This window comes from Patagioenas fasciata, chromosome 3 (assembly GCF_037038585.1).
Source record: "Patagioenas fasciata isolate bPatFas1 chromosome 3, bPatFas1.hap1, whole genome shotgun sequence".
Classification (NCBI taxonomy): Eukaryota; Metazoa; Chordata; class Aves; order Columbiformes; family Columbidae; genus Patagioenas; species Patagioenas fasciata.
Genome location: NC_092522.1, coordinates 59,462,204 through 59,487,342, shown reverse-complemented (window position 1 = coordinate 59,487,342; position 25,139 = coordinate 59,462,204). Strand labels below are relative to the sequence as shown.

General features: G+C 38.9%; 1 protein-coding gene across 1 annotated transcript; it reads right to left on the bottom strand.

Annotated features, from left to right (window-relative positions):
* Positions 1-685: 685 nt before the first annotated feature.
* On the bottom strand, positions 686-24,889 carry MYCT1 (MYC target 1). Its single transcript, XM_065835206.2, has 2 exons — positions 24,697-24,889; positions 686-4,702 (listed from the first exon to the last, which is right to left on the bottom strand). Exons 1-2 carry the CDS (start codon positions 24,887-24,889, stop codon positions 4,170-4,172), a joined length of 726 nt encoding a protein of 241 aa, XP_065691278.2. The 3' UTR covers positions 686-4,169.
* Between the last annotated feature and the right edge of the window lie 250 nt (positions 24,890-25,139).

Here is a 25,139-nt window from a genome sequence, read left to right as displayed (position 1 = left end):
TCACTCCCTATGTGATTCTGGGAGCACTCTTGCAGTCACTGCCTCTCACTGTGAAAATGTGTTACATGCAAAATTATTGTGAAGTTTAATTCACTGCTTGTGAATGCTTTGAAATTTTGAATTCTGCAGTAATACTTTTTTTTTTTTTTAAATTCAGTTCTTCTTCCCAGTATTTTAAATTGAAATACAAGGCTAGAAAATACCATTACAATGAGCTAGTATAATCTTTTGCATATCGAACACCTGTTGACTGCTGAATTCTGCAGTTCAATTTGGGGTTTGATCATGTGCAACATGCTTTGGTCTTGATGCAATAAAATGTGTATAAGTCCATTTAAGCATGAACCTTATAGTGATTGTCCATCTGCTTAAAACAAACATTTGCTCAAACACTTTGTGGATTGAAATCCAAGTACTTGGAAACCAGTGGATTTAAAATCTGTAGGCACTGTTATTTGTGAGATACATTCTCATCAGTAATACTAGGAAGATGTTCCCATATGGCAAATTCTGACACTGACTTCATATAACATCTTCAGCTTTGGGATGTCTCTCCACAGAAACAGAAGAAAGACCTCATTCACATTCCCAACTATATCAGCTTGCATAATTAAGGATGACATCCTTCTCTTTAAATTATCTTCTATGCAAGTCAACACATTTATCTTTAAGTAAAACACATGAGTTTGAGATTACAATATCTAACTTTATTTCACATTCTGAAGCTTCCAGAGTGATTCCAAAACATTCATTTCAGACATTGTTTAAACTAATAGGTATCTGACAGTCATACTGCTAATGCATCAAATATCCTGTGTTTTTAATCTCCCTAATCCAGGGGACATAAGGAATGTTTTGATATCCAGTACAGATTTCAGCAGGAAAAAAATACAGTACATTTAACCTCCCCTTTCTTCATTGTTTACTAAATATAGTGTAATACAAGTAATAATATGCTGTGAAAATCTCTACTGTAATGTAATGTGCATTTACAATCCAAGAGTAAAACTTTAGTCACCTAAACCAATTTCACTCTCAGGAAACAAGAAGTTTTGGTCAGCTGTGTGCAAGCAGTCCACTAAACTCGGTGAGCAATGAGAAAAGCCTTGAATTCTGCATTTTGTAGGCACATAAAAATAGGTAGCAGCACCTATTCTAGAGCTAGGACACTAGAATGCAGTTGTGCATGCAATGAAGTTCACCAGACTCAGTAAGACCCTAAATAAAAAAAATATTATTAATGAATGAAATAACACAACTTTCTTTCTCCTGAGGACTATTGTTTTAAGTCTGCAGCCTGTCACCAGCCAAATGCAGGTTTGCAGTCTTATCAGCAAGTCCTCCATGTACTAGAATCCATAGTGTCTGCAGTGAAACATTCTGTAAACTCTGTAAATGGTTGTTCTTCTAGAAGGGAAAATACTGCACACTAAAAACAAAGCAATGAAACCCAGTTAGTAAATACATACAAAATATTTTGCCTTTACAACAAGGAATAGTTGTAGTTTACAGTAGGTAACACTTGTAAGCTCAATATTTGTAGTCAGATTTGCAAATGGGATGATATTGGGCTGGAAGATTGCAGTTCAGAGATCAACACCAGTCCTTCCTGAGGGGTGCTGAGCTCCACAAAGGTATGCATGCTGCCAGCCTCTGAAAGCCTGGAAAGTAAGATGCTAAGCATTTTGCTCGTTCTCAAAAGCTGCTGATCTTCATCCCTCCCAGAAGACAGCTGGGGACTCATCCTCTCTACAGAAGCACAGGACCAGCACCCTCAGGATTAGCAGTCCTGTGGCTGGTAGTTGGCTGGCCCTTTTAGCAACAACAGACTTATTTCTAAGTGAAGAGTAGGACTGCTACTCTGCTTGTGGAAATTATTTACCCTTCATTTGAACATGGAATATTTAACAGGAAACTGATACAGTAAGACTTAAATCAGGCCTCATTTTTCTGTGCTATTTCCAAATATCCATTACAGTTTAGACAAGAGGTAAGTACAGTGGGTAGGGAACTGGCTGACAGGCCATACCCAGCGAGTGGTGGCAAATTACTCCTTTTCAAATTGGCAACCTGTCATGAGTGGGGTCCCCCAGAGACTGATATTGAGCCCAACACTGTTTAACACCTTCGTAAATGATATGGATGATGGGATCAAGTGTACCCTGATGAAGTTTGCTGATGATATCAAACTGGATGGGAAAGTGGAAACTTCAGAAGGGAGAGTTACCCTGCAGGAATACCTGGATAGGCTGGAAGAGTGGGCTAACAATAACCTGATGAATTTCAACAAGGACAAGTATAAGGTCTTGCACCTGGGAAAACTTAATCCAGGGGTGCAGCACAGACTGGGATCTACTCAGCTGGGGAGCAGCCCTGTGGAAAGGGACCTGGAGGTCCTGGTGTACAACAGGCTCAATATGAGTGAATTATGTGCTGCTGCAGCAAAGAAAACCAGCAGGATGTTGGGCTACATCAACAAGGGCATCACCAGCAGAGATAAAGAAGTTGTTATCCCACTCTACTCAGTGCTTGTCAGGCCACACCTGGAATACTGTGTTTAGTTTTGGTCCCCACTATATGAAGAATTATGTGGACAGGCTGGAGGGAGTTTAGAGAAGGGCCACAGAGACAATCAAAGGACTACAATATGAGAAAGGCTGAGAGAACTGAGTTTGTTCAGCCTTGAGAAAAGAAGGCACATGCAAGACCTTATCACCATGTTCCAGCAAGGTGGCTACAGAGAAGATGGAAACACCCTTTTTACAAGGAGTCACATGGAAAAGATGAGGGCCAGTGGGTACAAGTTACTCCTCAAAAGATTCCAATTGGACACAAGAGGAAAATTTTTCACTATAAAAACAATCAGCCTTGGACACTTCTAAGATTCAGCTGGACAGAGTGCTGGGTTGTCTTGTCTAGACTGTGCTTTTGCCAAGAAAGCTTGGACTAGATAATCCTTGTGGTGTCTTCCAACGTGGTATCCTATGATTCTTTGATTCTACGAAATACTGGACTTCTCTCACATCAGTGCAACTAGTCCCTACTAAAACAGGGATTAGCTTGACATGATACACATGTAAGAGTCAAGAATATTTGTTAACCTGAACTAAATATTCCGTCTTTGTCTTCATATCCCAACTAATTGTACAGTCTCAATATTCAGCCACAGGTGTCTAAAATCTTGCTTTAGTGAAAGACAAGATTTCAGTGAATAATTTGCTAGGAAGAATTAAACTTTGGTACAATTTGAGAAAAATAATTTGGAATAAGGAAATTAGTAATTTCATGACAAAACAGGAAACCCAATTAAAAAAAATAATTGTCATTCATTCTGCTTATCTTGATAACCAGAACTAGAAAAATGAAACATGAGGAATTCTGCTCCCATACAGCCTTACTGGCTTTTAAAATGTGACTGCTTGTTCTGCTGGCTACAGACAGAAAATTCTTTATAATTGTTAATATGCATTTAGCATGTTGTTTGAAACTTTTCTCTGCATGAGGCTTCGTATACTTCAACATTTCCCCATACTATGGAGAAATTTATACAAGCAGTCTTAGTAAGGGGTGTTTTAAGATCCTCTACAGTAAGCAGAACAGGATGCCTATGATTGCAGTCAAGACTGTGAGGTTTAATCCTCTACAAGTTCTGCATCTAAGGTTCCTCAGACAGAAACTGTTCTGTGCTTATAGGAAGAGGGTGGGTAACAGGAAGTATACTATGAAAACTTAACATCCTTGGGAAAATATGTAAAAACTTTTTTTTTTTTTTCAAAGAAAGAAACCATGTAATGAAATCTGAAGAAATAGGTATATCAGTAATCTGTAACACAATTTGTTTCTGAAGAAATTATTTGGTTTTTATGTGGCACTGTTTCCTTTCCTCTGAAGTAAAGATAACAATGGTTACAATTAAAGATACAACACTATAAATATGAAATCATATGGCAGAGCAGTAAATTAGAGCCAGCAGTGCAAAGACAAGTGATCACTTGGACAGTGGGATATTGCACTCTAAGAAACCACTGCTACCTGCCTTTTGGCAATGTATGTCCCCTCCACAATGACAGCTGTAGACTTCTCAGAGATCTTCATCACACACAGAGAATTGTTGAGATGATTTCGGTTCCTCCTAAAATGTACATGCATGTTTGCAGCAAGGACCCAACTCAGGAGTCTGGGAAAGCTTTTATGATGGTTTCATAGGCAGGAGGTGGGGTTTGTGTGGAGTGGCAGATGCGAAGGCTGTTGTTAGACCAGTGGTATTCGGGCTGACTTAAGCTGTTGGTGGTGCTTCCCACAAAGGTTGTGGTGGTATTTGTGGGAGTGAGGGTGATCAGCTGACTGTTCGTCTCCACAGGGAGGGGAGGACACTGAAGGAAAGGGTGGAAGGTGGACGCACGGAAGCTTGACTTCCTGGGGAAAGAGTTAGCTTGCTCCAAGGAAGCTTGCCGCTGAAAGGTGAGGCTGGCCAGGCTGAGGTTGCTCCGACGTTCGCAGCTGCTGTTGCGGTAAAACCCAGTCCTGCCAGTGGTGTGGCCATGAGAGGAGGGTCTGGACCGACGGCTGAAGACTGAGGAGCTCCCCTGGGAAATGTGGGCACTAGCTCTGCGACGAGACAAGCAAGTGAGCAATGCCCAGATGATCCCTCCAATCACCAGTCCAACCACCATGGACACTGTGAAGGCTATTGTTATTTGCTCTGAAATAAAGCAAAAATACACACCAAAGTTATTTCACTAACTCTGAAGGATTTCTCTGCCAGAAAGTGAATTTAAGATGTCAGCCTCCTTAAAAGATGAACAAATCCTAAGATCTTTGTATAATATGTAATACACAAACTTTACAACACAAACACAGCAGCTGAGACTGCTCTCTCTGTATGGTGTTTTTTCTTTAATTTGCATAACTGAACAACATCCAGAAAGTAGCTTGCCTTTAATACCTGTTTCTGTACTAATGCAAGGGAAAAGTCTTTAGTCTCTCTCAGAATCAGCCACCCACCAGCCTCGAGGTATGTTATAACACTGCCAAGCATTTGCTTCTGTGGGCAATATGAGGTGTGGATTTATGCAGAGTTGTCATTCTGTTTATAGATGTTTATGCTCTATGTGTATGAGTTTGCAGACTCACCTATTACAACAGTGATGTAGCTTCTGCCATGTTCTTAATGGACTAAGCCTTGTATTTATTACAGCGTGAGAACACATTCCAGCCTTTTATTGCAGAATCACAGACATTTTAAAACCTCATAGTAATTAATGTAAATTACTGTATCCTAAATTATTATGGTCAGAGATAACCATTATTAATACTAAGTCTCTTGAATGTTTTTTACCCCCAATGCCCAGTTCAAAGATGCATTTATCTGCCATTAAGAAAAGTAAATTCTTAGCTCTTTTATAAATGCTTTCAAGAATTGAGAGATCTGAAAATAAAAAAAGAGCATGGCTAGGATTGTTTTCTTCCCCACATGGTTTCACAGTGTGGAGGAAAAAGATGTTTTCCTTGTGTATTTCTAAGAACAGGACAGTTATTTCAGTAAACTTCACATACTTTTGCAACAGAGCACCAGCTTTATTGCTGTTCTAAAAAGTTCAGAGATACATTTGCAATCCTGGATAAGACCTGAAATGAATGTAAAACCTTTATAGATCCCCTCAAAATTCAATAAGAGGTTGGATATCAATCAAGAAGGAATACCGTGTTGACTACTGAGGGAACAAAGAGGGAATAAGTGAACAAGAGCCATAGGAGAGCTTGAAACATGTTTATTCTGTCTGTGCTCTGTTATCATGTTTGTGAAGCATTTCTGTTGAAAAGACAATTGTATTCATTAGATAGAGATGAGTAACTTCTATAGTGTACAGAAACGCAGACCAGTTAACACTGCGCTTGGCTGATCACCATAATAGAAAGTACTAAGTCCAGGACTGGTGTACAGATGTTAGAACCCAAAAAGGGCAGGATGAGACTAGGTTCAAAATTTTCTTGCAAGATAATAGCTGTTAAAGAGTTTCTCCTGAATGTATGATGCTGTACAAACAGTTGTTTCCAGAGCCCAAAATAATGGCACTGACTCTGAGTTGTGGGAATTAGCCAAAGCAGGTGCTGGCAGACAAAGAGGGAGAGTGGCCTGAAGGACCCCAGCTTTGGAGAGCAGCCGGCACACTTTGGAGAGGAGAGCTGCTAGGCATGGCCAGCAGGACAGGCTCGTAGGCAGAGGCACCCCAGTGTATACCAATAGACACCTTTGCTTAAGCTACACCTTGGTGTCTAGCAAGGCTTAAACTTAAGGCAGGTCACTGCAGGAAGGGGAAAACAAACACTTGCTTTTCTTCCAGCAGCGGAGATGTAAATGATTATTGGTATAACTGCACTTCAAGAATTAGCTCCTATTACCTTCATTATCTACCTTCTTACGTTTCTCCCTTCAGTGAAAAATTATTAGCTATGTGATTCACACATGCAGTTGGGGAAAATTAGTTCCCTAAGTACCAGAAAATTTAGCATAAAATTTTTTGCAGATTTTTGGGAGGGGATTCTAAATAGCATTAAAATTCAACTCAGCTCTTGCTGCTGCCCATCAAACCCTGTCAGAGGTGCAGAGTTTTCACCATACATGCCTTTGCAGGTTTGGTTCTAGACAGGACCAAAGTTATCATGAATTACTAACATCAACATGAATCTCCTACCCAAGTTTATTCACTTCCTGTATTTCAGGATAAACCTGAAATTCTATGATGCCCAGAAAATGTAAGGTCTAATTAAGCCACTGATACTTTGGATGACTGTACAATCTTACTGTTACTTGCTTGTAACCTCAACTTTCAGACAGGCTTCTAACCATTATCCTTTTCAAATGGGAAAGTGAAGACTGGAGAGGATAAAGTATAGGATATTGTTGCAGAGCACTGTTCATTTTGGGGAATGCTTTGCTGTCCTTTTGTTCAGAGGCAGACTGGACTTGATCATAAAATATAATTTTTTTTTTTTTTACAACTAACAAACTCTTGAGTGGTCATGCTAAAATCAGAGGGTGATTGGTCTGCTTTTTGCAAGGAGCCACAGGCAGCATCCTGCACTGCAACTCCTGGCTGCAGATCAGAGCTTTGTCACCATAAGCAGCCTTCTGACAAAGGCATTATGATTCTACCCTTTAAAAAACATCTTCAGAGACACAGAAGGCCTTATTGTACCCCTTTTGTTCAGGAGTAGTCTATTATGCCATTTTAAGGGATGTAGTACATCCTGTTACTGCAAGTCCCTTCTCATACTCCAGGAGGTGGGAAGGGAGAGCCAGGACTTGGTCACCTCCAGTTGAGTAAATCCCAGAGAGTGTCCTAAAGACAATTCCCAGGCACCGGACCTGCAGTCTGAGAACCCCTACTGCTGTCCCTGTGTGGCTATGGGAAAGCAGAGCAAGAACTAATCCTTTCTAAGACTGATTTCCCTTGCACCTCAGCTGGAATGCTAGTTATGTTATTATATTTTGAGACTGCCAAGGGATTCCCCAGGCACAGGAGTCTGTGCTGACACTTGATATCCCTCTTCCTGTTTGGGCTCTCAGCTCCAGCAGGGCAGAGGAGAAGGGGATCACTGCACGGCTTGAGTGTACGCAGAAGCACAGCAAGGTGCACAAGTGTACCAGGCTCTGAGGCTGCCTAGCACTGTGGTGGGGATTTGTCCCTGCATCCCTCTAACCATAATTTTCACCACCTGCATGATTAAATCAGCATTTCACACTGTTAAAGGCAGATGTGAGAATTGACAAAAGTATCGAGTGCAGCTCTTCAGTCCTTCCCACGTGCTGTTCCCTTGTGCTGGATACACAGCACAAACAATTATCCCTTTGGATAATGTCTTCATTTCCTTTAACTTATTTGATTTTTTAATTTTTCCACCTCTACATCTGAATGTAAAAACAGAGGGTCAAATTATTGCCTGGGGCAACACAGCTGGGTCTACACTGACTATTGCAGCTGTGTCTAGTACCCAAATACTCTCATTTCAATTTGGACCTACACTTAATCTTTCTGGTACTTTTATAGAAATATCACTAGATCCATTGGTTACAGACACTTTATTCTTCCTATTCCCAGACTGTCCCTGACTTCAGTGGGAACAGTGGGTCACACTAATAGGCTGAACTTGCTTTTTGTTGACTCCCTACAAAGGATGAATTTCACTGAAATGTAATTCAGTTCTAAAAACTGAATTGTAAATCTATGCCCATTGATTTCTTCTTTACAATGTCCAGTGATCACAGTCTTGAGGTACATTGGAGGAAATACTACTAAACAGAGAAAAAGATCAAAGGCAGAGCGGGATTTGTTGCACTTGGGATTTTGAGGGGAGCAGTTTGCTTTCCCAGAATTGTTTTTCTCTTCCTCAATCTGGGCAGTGCCAGGGCAGAACTAGCCTTTCAGGAGCAACAGAGCAGTACTGACATGAAGTGTCTCCCAAGGAGCCATTATAATACGGTTTCCTGAGAGCTGTGCATGTTGCTCTGTCCTCTGCTTTTAAGAAAAGAAAAAATAAAACGGGGTACACAATAGCAATGCTGACAACAACCATAGCTTCTCAGGTGCCAGTCCCCTAAATACATTTTGATCTCTATGTTTCTCAGGCTGCTCACACTGCCTGTTTCATTTGTTTATGTCATAACTGAAAAGATTTGCTACCCTGTCTCAGTCAATTTTCGCCACTCTCTCCTGTAACACCAGCTGAGGTGAGGAATGAATGTTTTTTTTTCACTTCAAGGCACAAAGCCAGAAATAAAAGGATATGAGGAAATACGACAGCTGAACATCTTAGCTACATCATCTTTCTCATCTGGGGCACTTCCAATGCTCCTATGCCAAAAAGGTTGGAGGTTCAAACCCACAGTAACACCAGTGACTTCTGGATATTACACCCAGACCTGAATACGAAGCCAGCATGCATCTGTGAGCCCAAAATCTATCCAGATCAAGCAATTCCTTCTGAAGTCTCTCTATTCCCTCCCCTCTGATTTTTGCATGCAGTGTTAAACAAATTCAGTGCTACAGGTTTGTGCAGGGGATTATTGCTTCTGCTGTGCAAAGTTTTTTCTTGCTTGTTTCAGCTTTCTTTAAGGTTTTTTATAACTTTTCATTAACTGTATACGTGAAGTGTTAGTATACATCCTATCAAGTTGATAATATCTACCAAGTCCTTAAAACTCTATAGAATCCACACACGAGAAATTTGGACATGTTATTGATAGAGATGATAGACTGACTTTGATAGGTGCTTTTCCTAGTTATGAGCCTGAAACAAGTTCCTCCCATCCAGCTTGGACATCAGTAGCAAGGCTGACCAAATGGGTCTCATACTAATCTGTAACTCTTCTGAGAAGCGGACTACATTCTCTCCTTTAACACCTTGGGCCATACTTCACAAAAACTTAGCAGCACAGTTTCTCCCTAGCCTTATCAGTCCCTGGATCAGCCAAATTCTTCAAAAAATAAATTTGGTTTTTTTGTGATGGAGGAGCCTGCCTCTATCATGGAGCTTAAAGGTCAGTCACTTATTTCTGTGAGGCTTTCATTTTCCTTTCATGTTCATAGACCTCATTAGATGGCAAGACATTCGTTTGAATTAAAAACACATTTGCATCTAGGATTCATTTGAACTTCAGTCTGTATTTTGTTCCACTAGAATGTAAGAGTTTTCCCCAAGGAGTCTCCCTCTTGCCCTTAGCTGTGGTTGCAATGGGCTGGAACAGCATTTTGCTCCCCAAACTCAGGAAATCCTGAGGACCTGCATCTTTCCTGCAGCCTTATGACAAATTGCCCAAGGTGTAAAGCTAAGGTGGATGCAAGATCTTCCTTGCCCCATGCTCACAAAAATATACATTTGTAAGCTTTTCAGCTGGCCAACTATATGAAAGGATAGAAATACCGTTAAAAATTGTGTAAGTAGCAGCTTCAATGAGAGCATCTCAGAGCAAGAATCAGGGTGGGGTGGGGGAAGAAGAGACAAAGTACTGAACAGGAAGGAATGAAGAATGGAGAAGCATGTTTTAGTCAGTGCATATATAACTTGAATTTGAACTGTATCTTTGCTAATAGAGCTAATAAAGAGCCATTTACCTTTCTGAGCATCTGTTCTACTCACACTACTGCTAAATGGAAAGAGGCAAAAAACACCCACAGGGTGAGATGACACACATTTGATTTGGTTTTATTTCTAGTAAATAGCTTTCAAATATTACAATCTTGATGTTTTGGAGGTGTAATTTTTTTGTTATTGTTCTATTAAAAGATAAATAACTAAGTTCTATCTTAAAGATATTAGAAGTGGTAAGGTAGCTTGTCAATCAAGAATGATATTGTTCAACATTCAAACTCAGCTTGCCATAGAGATGTTTTACTCACATCACTTTAGAGCAAGATGATGTTCATTTAGTGCAGCAACTTAGTAATTTTCCCGTTTTTCTTCTATCTTCCCAAAACTAGCATGAAGCATTGCGCACTTGACATGGAAACTTTATTGCATGTGGGCTCCAGCAAGTTTGTATGCAGAACGTACCACCTTATTGTTTTCAGCTGTACTAGCAATGAGAGATATGAGAACACACCATCATGTTGTATTGTAGAAAAGAGCTATTTCTATAATTTCCATCCAAATTTTAGAATTGTAAATTTATTTCCATTTTAACTTTTTACTTCTCACATTTTTGTGAGCTCCCTTTCCTTTATGGTATGTCATATGCCAGTGACTCAAAACTTGTCCAAGTAAGCAAGCATTTCTCCTCCTACATGCGCACCCTCACTTGCACACACACACATTGCCATTTCCCAAAGATGAAAAGCCTTGCAACTGGTAGAGGATTTGATCTCAGACACGGAGAAATTCAGCTCAGCCTCTGTCTTACTCTATATTTTTTCCCAAAATGAAAGCTCAGTGACAAAATGTGGTATAAAATCCATACAAACCAGTATGGGAATTCGTACCTGAACATTGCACATCTTAGGGTAGAGCACCAACTAGTGTATTAAAGCATGAATTGCATTTACAAATGACAAATTAGTAACCTGACTAGTAAGAATGGTTCAGGTACTTTTTTTTTACAGGATTGTGTCTTAGTTTTCAAGTGAGATAATTCATCAGCAGATATGCCTAACACAGCTTCATTTGTTTAAAACTAGACAGGAGCAGCCAGGATCCATGAAGGTTTGAACAAAATCATAGCATCTTCCCACAGCTGTAGTTAATGTACATCTCTCAGCCAGATGGGCTGCAGCTACACCTCCTCACACATCCCAGGAGGCAAGTTTGGAATGGAAGAATACCCCGGGCCAAGGAGCTGCCACTTTTTCCCACCACATAAGATTTGAACTGCTTGAAATTTTATGCCAGTTCTATAAGCTCTGAGAAAACTTAGTTTAAAGCTGGGGCTGATATCAGTAACTAAATCCTGTGCTGTTGTAATGCTGAGTTCAAAAAAGAAATTTCTTTGTATCTGAGAAGTGTTGACATTACTATCTTTCCGATTTTTGTCACTAATTGTATTAGCAGAACAGCCTCTCATTAATCATTTGTAGGCAGTCCATGATTCAGTTGGGTGGGTGAATCACTTGCTGTGTAATTTCAACCAGCTGTGATCTTAGTCACAGCAAAAGTTTAAGAAAGGTCACACAAGACTCTTGTGGAAAGAGACTAACAGGCAACAGCACAAGTTTGTTCAGGTAGTTGTGACGTCCAGAAAACAAACAGATGAGGATGGTGACATCTGGAAAACAGAGTCTGTGGGAAAAATAAAAAAGGTAAAAAAAAGGCAGACTGTGCAAGACATGAGAACTAATGAAGAAAATAAGCAGGATAGTTAGGCTGTCAGAAAAGTCAGTGCTCTGCATTCAGACACTGCTTGCTAGAGGCATGTTTTATTTGATCTTTGCTACTGTGAGATTCTTTTCTGCAGCAGCAGAGAATAATTCTCCTATTTCACATAATAATTAAACAGTTGGTTTTTTTATCTCCACTGCAGGTAAAATTAAAAGTACTGTGTTTAAATTAGAGCAAAGGATATTAAAATGTGTGTTTCTATCTTTGAGGACAGGTAAGAACCAGAATAGATAGCCCAGGTAGGCGGTGCATCTACCCCCATTAAAGATTTTAAGAACAAATATCAGTCAAGAGGTGTTGTAATGTAGTTAATCCTGTATAAAATTTAAAATAAATAAATAAATAAATAAATAAAGGTAGAACAGATGACAGCTCAAGGTCCATACTGACATTATTTTGTGTAGTTTCTAAGACTTTATTCGATCGGGTAAGCAAATAGGCTCTGGAAGCACCTGAAAAATCATTAAGTAAATGGCAAGGAAAATAATGAAGTCTATACCCTTGGATTAATTCCCAGTTCGAAATACAGTGGAGGCGGCTGTTTATTAGAGGGTTAACTTCACAAACGAGCAACCTATCTAGGAACAAGATTGCCCTCTGCTGGAAATCTATGCTGAAAATCTACACAATACATAAAACACCATAATTCTAATAAAACAGGGTGTCATAGGAAGCTAACAAGAAACACTCCAATGAAAGATTACAGAAATGTTAATAGTACCTTAAAACTCAGAAAAAGTCTGAATTACATTGTCATAAACACTTAGGACTAACATTTTGCAGAGACTTTGAAAGTAAGGTAGACTGAGGCACAGCAAAAGTGTTCAGAAGCTTAGTGAAGTAAAGCTCATACATTTTGTGGCTTTGTGCAAATATATGTGCTGATGGAAAAGCATGAGGTTAAGTATGTTCTTAAATTCATATTTCCACCATCCACAATGACATCCAGAATGATCTCCATGCACCAGAGTACATTTGCTCTGTTTACTAATATCATAATTTGTTGAAAAAAAAAAAGCCAGAAAAGTGGAAAATACCATCGCAATATCCCATCAAACCAACTTAAAGTTAATGATGTTCCCTTGATATTACTGGCAGTTGTTTTTCACTGAAATGATAAATAAAGAGTAATTGTAATAATCGGACGAAAATATCTAAGATAGAGATGTCAGCATATTCAATATAATGCTTCTGGCATAACTATATAAAACAAAGCAAAGATTCCTTTATGCAGACAGAGATAGAAACTTTGTTGCCATATGGTTTCGTTATGATACCTAATGCATTACATAGACAGTAATATAATTTTGATCTTTACAGCATGTGCAGCAAACAATTCTCTGGCAAGGCATTCTTATCATCCTCACAAAAAAAGAGCATAGATCAAAGCTTTATGGCCTCTGCATAAACCTAATTCCAACAACAAATCACAAATTGCCACAGGGCAATATGGCATTATAGTTATTACTTAACTGATATTATTATTTTACAGCATCTGAGAACAAAATCATTTCCTACATGAGCAGAAAATGAGTGACTGGAATGAAATCTTAAAATGAAGTAGTATTTCCTAAAATTTTTAAAATTAAGGAGGAAATAGTGAAATACATATGCTACATTTAAGAAAACAGAAGACAGTCAGGGTTAGAACAAAGCACCAGGTTTTCAGCTTTTGGGGAATGCTGTAGGGTGAGGAATACATTGAAATCATCTTTAGTCCCACCACAGCAATTCTGTTGTCTGTGATCTAAGAGCCTGCCTGACCCAGACACAGCCTCAGATGGAGCTTGTCCTTACTGTGAGAACCAATAAATGGCTAAGAAGTATTAATAATGAAAGTCCAAGTTTTATCAGACTATAAATAAGAAAATTTTAAAAGGCACACCCTGAATATCTTGAGGTACTATGTATATTAGAAATAAAGACTGCATTTCAGCCTGCCCAGTGCAGTCTACAAAGAATGGTTCCCAATGCAGTGTTTTTCAGAACTGCAACCTCTTCACATTTGCAGTTGCACAGTAATGCAAAAAATCTCCTGCTACATTTATCTTCTGTGTGGAACAGCTATATTGGTGAACATTTTGAAAATACAGAAGTATGTTTGTATGTGGTAGTACCATCAATCAGTTTCAGAGATTTCTCTTGTACCAAATATGTCTGTGAATATCTATTTCAGTGTAGTCTAGGATACCTAATTAAGTAGTACTCACAAGAATCTGTGCAGCCACAAGCTGATGAATACTGGTATAACTTCTAAGTGAGATGATTACAGATCTGGAGTATTAGCTCTTGATGGCCTAGGACAAATGATCCAGGCTGGAGACTCAGTGTGAAGTGGCATATCAGTGCTTGTCGCATGTGAACCAGTGGTGTCTGGGAAGCTGTGTTTTCACGAGGCTGGTCCAGGTCCTACTTGCCTAGAGACTCCTGCACTTCTCAATCAACAGAGCCATCAGTGGTCTCCTTCTTCATTTATGCTCTGCCTGTGTAAGTTATGCAGCTTATACAGAAACCATGTGCCTGCTTCCTTTACCCTGGATAACTGAGAAACAGCATCAACATAACATAATTTTTTAAAGCAAAATGTTTAAAATTAACAGATGTCTGTCAAATGGTGAAATATGCCGTAAGTGTGTGTTACGGTGCTGGACTGTGAATTCAAATGTCTGCAACAGGAAATTCAGTTTCTTCTGCAGATAAGATGGCAAAGAAGCAAAACAGAGGCCTCTGCTGAAAAGCAGAAACTCCCCTGGCTAGTACCTTCAGCAAGCATGTGTCAGAGCCCAACGTTTTCGCATTGTATTGAACCAAGAATTTTTTTCTCCAACAATTATTTCGCTGAAAATTTCCTAGACATCTCACAACAATGCTATGTATATTTGTGTTGTTGATGGAGTTTTGGTTGAGGTTATTTAACAGATAAATTTTAAATTATTATTGTCCCATTTTCAATACTGAAAATCAAACTCACCTAAGTTTATTTTCCATCTCCTCAACTAGAAGAGGAATAAATTACATTAGGAGAATAAATTAGGATTGTTTGCTGCAAATTTGACTGCTGTGCAATAGGTTTCAAAATCTGACTAAGTACTTTTGACTAAATTTGTATAGGAAGTGAAACTTCTCTCCTGAAGAGCAGGAAAAAATGAAGTTGTCTGCACAGCTATGGATAACCTTTTCTGATTTTTTTTCCCCCCAGACAAAAGAATAGTGTTATGAAATGAAGTTAATCTCACAAAGACAAATGGGTCAGTCTTGAGCCTTGATTTTACTTTGTGCTCTTCTTATTTCATTTCATCTACATGCTTCAGGTTAATCTTCTGTGTAAGGGAGATGGCACCACTCACAGCCACTCACTTGGCTCACAATTATTTTTTTACTCCTGGTTAAATGAATTACAGTGGTAAAATGGGCGGTTGTGCATAAATACAGAGCATTTTCCTTCAGCAGGTTCTACAAGAAGAACTAAGGCAGAACCATTGCACCCACAGTATGCTGAGATTAACTCTGAGTATGAATGCTGCTAAGCTCTAGCAATTGAGCATCCAAATACAGGGTGTTTGTCCTGGGGAGAAAGCACAACAATAAGCTTCTTTTATTAGGCGACACATTCACATGCCAACACATTCACTGGAGTGGTGCTTGGAAGAAGAAATATACTTCGTTTCCTAAAGACAAGACTTCTGTATTTGGTGGATAAATAAAGAATGATGCTTCTGGCAGCTCATGTGACAATAAGCAGCACCACATATTCAGATAATACAGTAGGTGTAGTTGTCAAAACATGTATGCACTGTGTGTTTGATTAATATTTAAATAATACTCTGAAGAAACTCTTCCTTGTATTACCTCAGATCTGTGTCCTTCCTGCTAAAGATGGTTAAGCAGTTGATAAATCAATGGCTGTATGGGGGGGTGGGGAAAGCAGGAAAGAAGCAGTAATTAGGATGTAACAAAACACAGCCTGAGGATGACAGACTCACTTTAAAAGAATAATTTATAATAAGGAAGAAATCATGCTCTGAATCGACAACATGAAAGAATAAGACTGGTCTCTTCAGTAGTTTGTTGCTTTCATCCAGCTGCAGTAATACTCTTTTCTTTAGGCTTGCCAGAATAACAGCAAGGAAAAAAGTTGGTCCCTCATTGATATCTACTTTTGTCTCTCTGACAGGCCTGAATATAAGATCTTGGAACAGATTCACATATTATCATCATAAATGTAAGGTCTCACTACTTATATAATCTCCTTTGCTTCAGTAATGAAAGTAATAACTTCCACATGCTTGTCAAATCGTTTACTTAACTGATAGCAAAATAAGCATAATCATATTAAATTTGGAATAGTTTGATCATTCTGCCCCCTGAGAAGACAGTATATGATTTATCTGATTTTTTTTTTTTTTTTATGGAGGGTTTATACAAAGCAATAGTAGTCTAGTATTTGATACAAGATGGTACCTTCAAAAGCTAACTGGAAAATCAAACACAGAGTAAGGCTAAGACATAGTTCTGTCTCCTGGAGAAATCAGCGTGGACAGAGTATGCTTAGATTTGACATATGACCTTGACTCCTGTCCCTGATGGAGTGCAGAGGAAGTGCTGGCATCCTGCAATAGTTCGGCACCAGCATAAGTAGCATGAGAAGGCGCTGAGCAGCATCTCTCACCTGGCTGCTTCATGTTCTCTGTAGCAATACTGGAAGACACTGAAGCTCGTGGACACAGCTGCTTCAGCAAACAATGCTGCCACCTGCACAAGTAATCCAACTGATTTATTTCTCATTTGGTATAAGAATATTTCTGGAGGACTTCAGAGGAGGAACCAGGGACCCCAAGTGTTACAGAGGAATGAGATTCACTGCTGTCATATTAGCACTGAAGGGCTGATGTTCAAACATGACTGCTGCCATTGCTAATGCCTCACCATCACATGCTATTTTTTCCTTCGGTTAAACCCACACCCTTGTTGCCATTTCTCTCAGTATTAGCACTATTTATATGCAAGCTGTGTCCTGTTTGAGTCACTGCTCTGCTGCTGCCTCGTGACACATCCTAAGTCAGCTCACACTGTGGTCAGGGCAGCTGGAAACAGAAAGATCTTCTGGTGACCTTGACCTAGTAGATAGAACAACAACATTCTTCCTTGTAGAGATCTTAGGTTTAGGCAGAGGAGAGGTGGTATGTGTGGGCCTCACTCACCCCAGCAGTCCTCTAGCTACCATGATCATTATCAAAATTATGTAGAATACTTAAATCGGCTTCTGACCACTTGAGCATTTGAGAAGCGATTTAATTATGGGACGTTTTCTGCACATCTATCACATGATTTTCATGTGGATCAGTATCTTATCTGAAGGGTAAAAAAAAAGAGATTGCCGTCAGTCAGGGGAAATCTCTGTTGCTCTAGAAGCCACGCATCAAAAGTTACTCTGATGCTGCTGGGCCTGGAAGATGCACAAACCTACAGCCCTCTCCAAGAGGTGAAAATAAAAGTCTGTCTCAGTTCCTATATAGGTGAAGATGAGTTTTACTGGTGTTACCTGATTTTGGCTGGGTACTACATTCTCAGGCTGTGTTTGAAGTCCCAGTGTGTTGTATTTGTAACAGGCAAAACCAAACTGGTCCCTGTCCTAAAAACTCCCCTGAGCTGTATAGGATTTTCACAGTCCTGATTTCCACAAATTTCCCATGCATATACATTGCAATTATTCTTCATCAATATGGAAAATAGTCACTCATGCAAGTGAAATATTTGGTTAAGTAGTCTGGAAATATGGCTTCACTATTAAATTTATGGCATTGTGCAACATTTCAGTGAGGAACAGGAGGGAGAACTTGTGGTTGCTCTAGATGATAATAAGAAGAGAAAAATTTAAAGGAGGTAACATTACCATAGAGATCTCATTGTCTTTCATAGTGTTGTTTAAATGCATCGTATTTTATATCTCTGTTTCACGTCTGCTTCTCAGATGAATGCACTTGAAAAAACTCAATGCATTTACAGGAAGCATTTGCAAAACCAGAACCGGCTTTCTGTCTGATTTTGTGTCACATTTTACATCAACATCTTTCTCTTGACAGCATTCCTATGAAGCAGCACAGGGAAGTTTTCTCTACTTTTTTTCAAACAAGGACCTGAAACGTGTCTTACCTTCCAGAAACCCAACTGAAAATCTGCCTCCCAGTATGCTTATTTCCACAGATGTCTTTAGAGGGATCCAGCCTGCTCTAAGTTCAGGTCGACCATAGGAAAATAAAACAATTCTAAAATTTGTGTGATGTTGGCAGGTTTCTTGCAGGAGGAGTAGAAGGAGGCTTTGTGGCACTATTGCCCTTACCTAACACAGCTACCCACAGGCATGCTTGCAGAGACATTATTTGATCAATTTGTGGAAATCTTCAGCCCCGAAGACATGGTCTGTCTGTATCAGACTGACACAAGGGGGTATAAGTATACTCTAATTCTTTCTGAACTATTCCTTATATTATGCAATCATACCATTCACACAACTAGAATTTTCTAGTGCAGACATTCTGTACATGTTTTAGACAAATAATGCTCTAATTACTTCATCTGATCAATATCTTTCAGGCTAAGAAACTGGAAAAAAATATCCAAAGCTCTATTTTTCTACCAGTTTTCCTAGGAATTTTATCCAGTGAATTCTGAAAGCTTTCTAACTGAGACAGAAAATACATCCCTCCTTCTTATTCATTATTTTAATTGTCAGACTACTCTTATATTGAATCTCCTTAATTCACATGCCACTGACATATACTAGAACCAATCAAAAAGGGCATTTGGATTATGTACTCTTCAAAACAAGTTCTTTCTCTACCAATAGTAGATATACTTGGCTGTGAAATGGGAATGAAACACAAGCTACTGTTTGTGATTAGACATCTTAAAGGTATGGAAACGTAGCTTTGGAGATATACACCTTTTGCTTTTTTTTTACACACTCCAGCTTAAATAAGGAGAAAATATTAGTCAGAAGATGGAAGGTTAGACAAGCAATAAAGAATTGGCAGGGCTCCATAGAAATCTATAATAACAAACCTGGAATTACAAGTAATTTATTTGATTGGAAAAGACAGGTGGGAAGCTGGAAGGAGGGGACTGAAGACTGCTCAATGATTGGATGCCACACACCATCAGGTAAAACCCGGAGTTGCAAGTCCTGAGTGATGGATTGGTGTCTCTGATGAACCAGAAGCTAGACTCTGAAATTCAAGTGTTAAACAAATAGACTCGTTAAGGTGATGCATGATAAAGCACTCTGGGAAGACAGCAGGAAAGCTGTAGCTGTAGACGTAATCAGTGTATGCCGGATGGGGAGACTGAGATTCAGTGTGAAGACTGCATTTTATATGTATGTCTGTCTGTGACATGGGAGATGTATTAATGCAGGCTCCTGGCCAAAGAACTTAGATCTATTCTTTCAGATATGTTTGACTTCACCTAATCAATATGGATCATCCCTTCCTCTGATAACATTTGCTGAGAGCATTCTGCTCCCTTCCCTCTCACTCACCATGTGTTTATGAATTTGGTTTGCTTTTGATTTTGATTTTATTCTCATTGTGTCATTTTATCTATCATTTAGCTATCATTTTAACTAAATGCAAAAGGGCAATGAGTGAAAGAAATTAAAAACTGACAAAGTCAGTTATCCGTGGAATGCCATTTTCATTTATTGTCCCCAGCAGTACTATGAGAAAAGAACTACTTACTCAGTCATCAGTAATACAGTGTGGTATTTTGGGTCATGGCAATACTCATATTTGCAGAGTAAAAGGCTCTATCCTCATTTTCAGTCTCTATTTTCTGATAGTATCCTACTACTTTGGATATGCACTGGAAGGAATTATTCTCTAAATCACTAGAGCAGGGCTGCATTGTGAGGTTGGAAGAAAGCTCTTTGCGTCTTCCTCTCTCTGTTCTCCCTCTGAAGCTGCTTCTAGTAACAGAAGCCTGTAAATTTGAAGTTGTCTGACTCTAGCAGAGTGGTTTTAAAAGAAAGAATTTTACTTGTTCACATCCCATTTCCAAACTTCTGCAGACACCACTGATCTAACCAAAAGACTCTGCAGGAAAAGATTATACCTCTTGTGATAACACTTACTCCTTGTGCTATGAGCTCCTTATGATGTGTGTTGTGCTGCCAAAAATTGCACTCTTTAAATCACTGGGATTTTCCGAAACATAGAGAAGTGACGAAGAAGAGACCAACTTCAAAAAGAAATTCCAGTACTGACCTTCAATCACCTTGTTCTATTTTGACTGATTTTCACAAATTAAAATACCTGCAAGAATATGTACATTAAGATGAAATTTTGAAAAGGGAGAAAAGGAAATGGAACAGAAGAAAAATAGCAATTCAGGAAATATATCCTTGAGGTTGATACTGCACCAGAATCCAAGGCTCTACTTTGTCATGTTTTCCTCCTGCTTTGTTCCACTTTAACCCTAAAGATTTTCTCTACTAAGAAAAAAGTCTCCAGTGGTGTAAGGCATCTAGAAGTGGCTCTCTGTCATGCCTTCACTACATCCTGTCTGCCAGCAAAGGAACTGCTGGCTCCAAATTGTAACTTTTGTGTGTCCACATCTCCAGCAGGACAGCTAAGACAGCTCCTGGAGTCTTTATTTGCTGCTGCTAAAGCTAGACTGGAAGGGTACAAAGTGTGTGAAGAGGAGAAAAAGGAATAAGGAGAGACCACCTGGCGGGTATGCTGGAAATGCACTGACAGTCATCAGGATGGAAGACAACAGGCTTAACCTGGTCACCACACAGGTAGCCAAATGCTTCTCCCATTTGCAAAGAACTAGACTGGATTTGCTAGTTGCTTCTGCTCTGCCATGACTACTATCTGTGAAGGATCCCCAAAGAAAAATTGGGTCCCATGGCTGTCTAGGTTGGACTTTCCTGCACTTGGCAGCTCAGCTACTGTCTGTGTCAGTGCTGCCCCTCACAAGTAGTAGTTCAGTTCCTAAAGAGAATGACGTAAAGTCCTTAACCACCATTATTGCTACCAGTAACATGATAGCACAGCACGGTGTCAGGCATTAGAATATGCTTATCCTTAATGACCATCTTTTCCAGTACCGTGTATAGTCTGACTTCTTTCAAGCAAACAGACACATTTTAATGAATAGTCCAGTGGGTTGAGTCAGAGACAAGGCAAAATTTGACATTATATTTAGAACCATGAGTGCATTTGTAGCTTATAAAGTCAAGCGATAATACCTAAAGTATTAGTACCAGGCAGTACACAATCTTAAAATGGTGGAAGCAACCTGATATATGGCATTATTTCCAAACACTGGACAAATAATGCTCTGGATTCTGATTCAAGAAAAGAAAATTGTCCTTAATGTTTTTAAGGTATTAAATTGTAATGTTGTATTTTTAAAGAGATACTTGAGTAAAACTAGACTGAAAGATAGTCTAGGGGTCTAAGTTTATGTTGATTAAATCTGCTTACACTTTTTCTCTCTGCTGCTGTCATATTGATCAAATGTACTATTTAAATTAAATTTCTTGATCTGAAAATTTACTGCTATCTGCACTGGATAAATAAGATTGTCTCAAAGACATTTATTGTATTTAATTGTGTGCAACTGAAAATGCTTTTAGGAATTACAAGAAATGCACTCCTGGTTAAAATGGAAACGTCTTTGCTTCCACTGTTAACTTACAAATCAAAACGAACTCAATAAAGTCTATATTAAAACAGTAAAAAATGAGATTAGTTGTTGATGGATGGGTACAAACCCCTGAATTTCTCATGCAGCTATTGCCAAATCCTCTTTTGAAACTACCAATTAAAAAAAAGAGTCCAGATTCTCTATCTATAGTCCTATATGATACCAACGGTACTGAAGTTCAACCGAGGCTTAAAGTGCTTCTTTTTCTACCTCTGCCGAAGTACCATACTATGGATTCCCACCACAAAGCAGGGTGACTGGATGTTACAGAGTTTCATAGAAGCTGGCACCTGAAAGAGACGATCTGCTGCATAATTTAGCATTTCAAAGATGCTTCAGAATGATGATGGTGAAGACTGAATTCAAAAGAAGAATGTCTCCAATGCCTGCAGCTAAGCATGTTATTGACTCTCCAGGTTGTCACCGACTCTAGACTGAGTTTGCAAAAAAGTGTGCTAATTTCTTTATATATTATTATCTGTTAATGTCTTTGTATCAATACATGGAGAGGATTTAAACTACCTAGGCAGTTCACACAGCATGGAATATCAAGGTGTGTTTATCTTTGTTTTATCTACACAGCTTGTTCACGCACACATCTATTAGCCTGGAGCAGTTATATGAAGATTTATGTGTACTCACACATAAATAAGTGGAGGACAGTTTAGTTTGTTCATTGTTTTAAAATTCTTAGTCACTTTTAAGGTGCGAAGTCACCATTGAAAACTGGACTGCTTTAGAAAACAGGATGCCTGTTTATTTTCCAGAGTAGTGAACCAGCTGTTAGACAATAGATGGTTTATAAAATGGTAAGAAATTAAATATCATTAGGAGTAGTTGTTTTAACAATTTTTACAGTGTTTATTTTTTTCTCACAAAGTTAGTCCCTCTCAGCAAACCTTTGCACATATGTTGAAGTTTACACTTTGGCTGAGTCCACGGAAGCTGCTGAGGAGTCACAGATGCATGGAAAAGGATCTGCATCTTGGTAATGTATTCATACACACAGCACTACTTGGGGGGGGGTGGGGGGCACGGGAAGCAGTTGGGGGGGGCTTAGAAAAATAGTGAAACAGCCTGTAAGCCATATGCTGAAAAATCACAGTTTTGAGTACTGTATTTAATGAGGAACTCAATTTTATTTACCACAGGTCATGTACCTTCAAAGATGTCAGAAAATGCACTTCTATAATTTTAAGTGGAGTTTCCTCACCGTGAGCTCGTATCAGCCATTGTCTTCTGACACAGACTATATAGTGTCTCTCCCTAGCCTATCACGCATGATATACCTACAGGAAAGGAAGGGAAAGGCTTCGTCCCTCAGAAAAATAAAAAAATCCTAAGAGGCATCTTCCCTTCCCAGGACCATGCAAGCTCCTCACAAAATCCCAAGCTATGAGGTTCATCTGCTGTCAGAGAGTAAGCGAAAGGGAGATCACGGCTGTGTACAGTATCAGTCCCTGGCAAGCCTGGTGGGCAATGCTGGTGACAGGAGATTCTGTCCCTTTCAGCAATAAGACATCTTATGCATGTCTTGGTCTGTGTTGCCAAACACAGGTCTTGATATTGAAGGACCAGGGCTTGGTGCACCTGGAGATGCACCTTAAACAGAACAACAGAGTATCAGCAGTACCAGCAGGGCCAGCCCCATGCAGTATGCTGTGGAATTTAAGTGTTAACTTCTTAGGTAACTTTTTTGACTCCTGAAGATGGAAAACACCTTGCCCACAGTCTAAGTTAATTAACCCTTAAAATCTGATGTAACTTTGTTGTTTCTTGTGTATGTTTCCATGACAGTGAAACAATACCTCAGAATAAAAGCAAATCTGCAGTAACAAGGGACAGCATCTTTAATACAAGGATTCTTATAATGTGTGTTTATGAAAGCACCGCACCTTCATTTTTGTTCCGAAAGAGCCATTTTAGAACTACATGAAGTTCCACTCTACGAAAATGATAGTTATTCTTCAGAGTCCATCAGACAACCTCTAGACAACAAAATACTCTGAAGCTGTAATAACAGTATTTTTTCCTCAGTTAATCTGAAAGTATTTCTCAAAGACATCCAGTATAATTATCCTATTGTTCAGCCCAAGACACAAAAATGAAGTGAGTTGCTCATGGTATCCCTGTAGGAAAATATATGTGTCACTACAGGAAACATGTTGATGGTATTCGACAGATTCTTGTTTCTTATGCTCAAGAAACAATGGAAATTCTTTAAATCTTCTTGTATAGTTATTTTCCATTCTTTTCCCAGGACAACAGAAGTCCTCTTTTGCTAATGCGTATTATTTTTTAGTTTTAGATAGTGTACAGATTCTTGGAGGGGTCATTGCTCAATAGCAATAACACAATAGAAAAAAAACAGATCATATAATTCACTCTAATGCTAAATGCTAATACATGTTAATGATAAATATAGCAAGCAATAGAGCTTTTTGAAGGGAAAGGTTCTCCACAGCTGTTACACAGAATCTTTTAGGATCAAGCTACTGAATCTAATTACCTTGAATGAATTTCAGTATAACATATATTTCCACCTCACACTCTATACATTTCAGTTAATGAACGAATCTCAGGTTTGGGTGAAAGTCTTAATGGATAATAATCAAAATAGACATTGAGGAAAAAGTAAGGAAAATCTGATCCATTATGACAAATTACAAATATTTTTCACTCTGGAGGAGTAAGAGTTTGTTCCAAAGGTTGCAACACATTTAGTTTTTGCTATCTCTTTTTCATCAGAAGATGAAACAGTTCATGTCTGTGGTGTAGGTACATTCATTAAACAGTTGAGAATGTCTGCCTGATCTGAAACATATTGAAGTCAATAGACACCTTTTCAACTGACTTCAATAATGAACTTTGTCAAACAATCAATTCTGCCCTGGCTGTTCCTGCTGTCTTGATTAGTTTAAAAACATGATAAAACTTTGTCACAGAAACATTTGGAAAACAATATTTTGCAGTGCAAGAAATACAAAATCTATTAATTATTTTTTACTCCCAACATGAGGCTTGAAAGTACCCGGATGTGGTTTCTAAGGCAATCATCAATGGATCTCAGCATCCATTTTAATGGTATTCTAGAAAAAGAAACAAAATCCTTACCCCAAAACTTTGGTGGCCATGTGATTGGAGAGTAAGTACTGTTTCTATCCATAACATCCAAATAGCAAATATAGAATGGTATGTCCAGAGAGGAGCAGTGGGTTTCTGAACGTTTGAGATTTAGCAGTAGAAGCAATGCTTTTGTGCTGCCAGGGCACTCTGTTGTTTGTCTGAAAGGAAATGGATGTATCATGTTTCCTGATTGTGAACTCGAATTAGCAAGTGCTCCCCTTATCTTAGAACACCACATGGTTCCAGAGACGGGGAAGTAGTTTCCTTCTCGTCATTTCCTCAGCCAGAGCAAATTGACTCAGAACAATACCAAATCTCCTTCTTCTCTGAAACTTTTTGAACCTCAAAATGTCCAGAGACAGGGAGATGAAAATTCCTTTCTCTTTCTTTTAATGGTTTTCTATGTTGAAGACCTTCATTCAACATTCAAA

What these genes read in the sequence shown, in the direction of transcription:
- MYCT1 (XM_065835206.2), bottom strand. Translation starts at nt 24,889, where the DNA reads ATGATACATCCATTTCCTTTCAGACAAACAACAGAGTGCCCTGGCAGC. An exon ending in ATGGCCACCAAAGTTTTGGG is followed by an intron (nt 4,703 to 24,696) that starts GTAAGGATTTTG and finishes GCTTTATTTCAG; the next exon opens with AGCAAATAACAATAGCCTTC.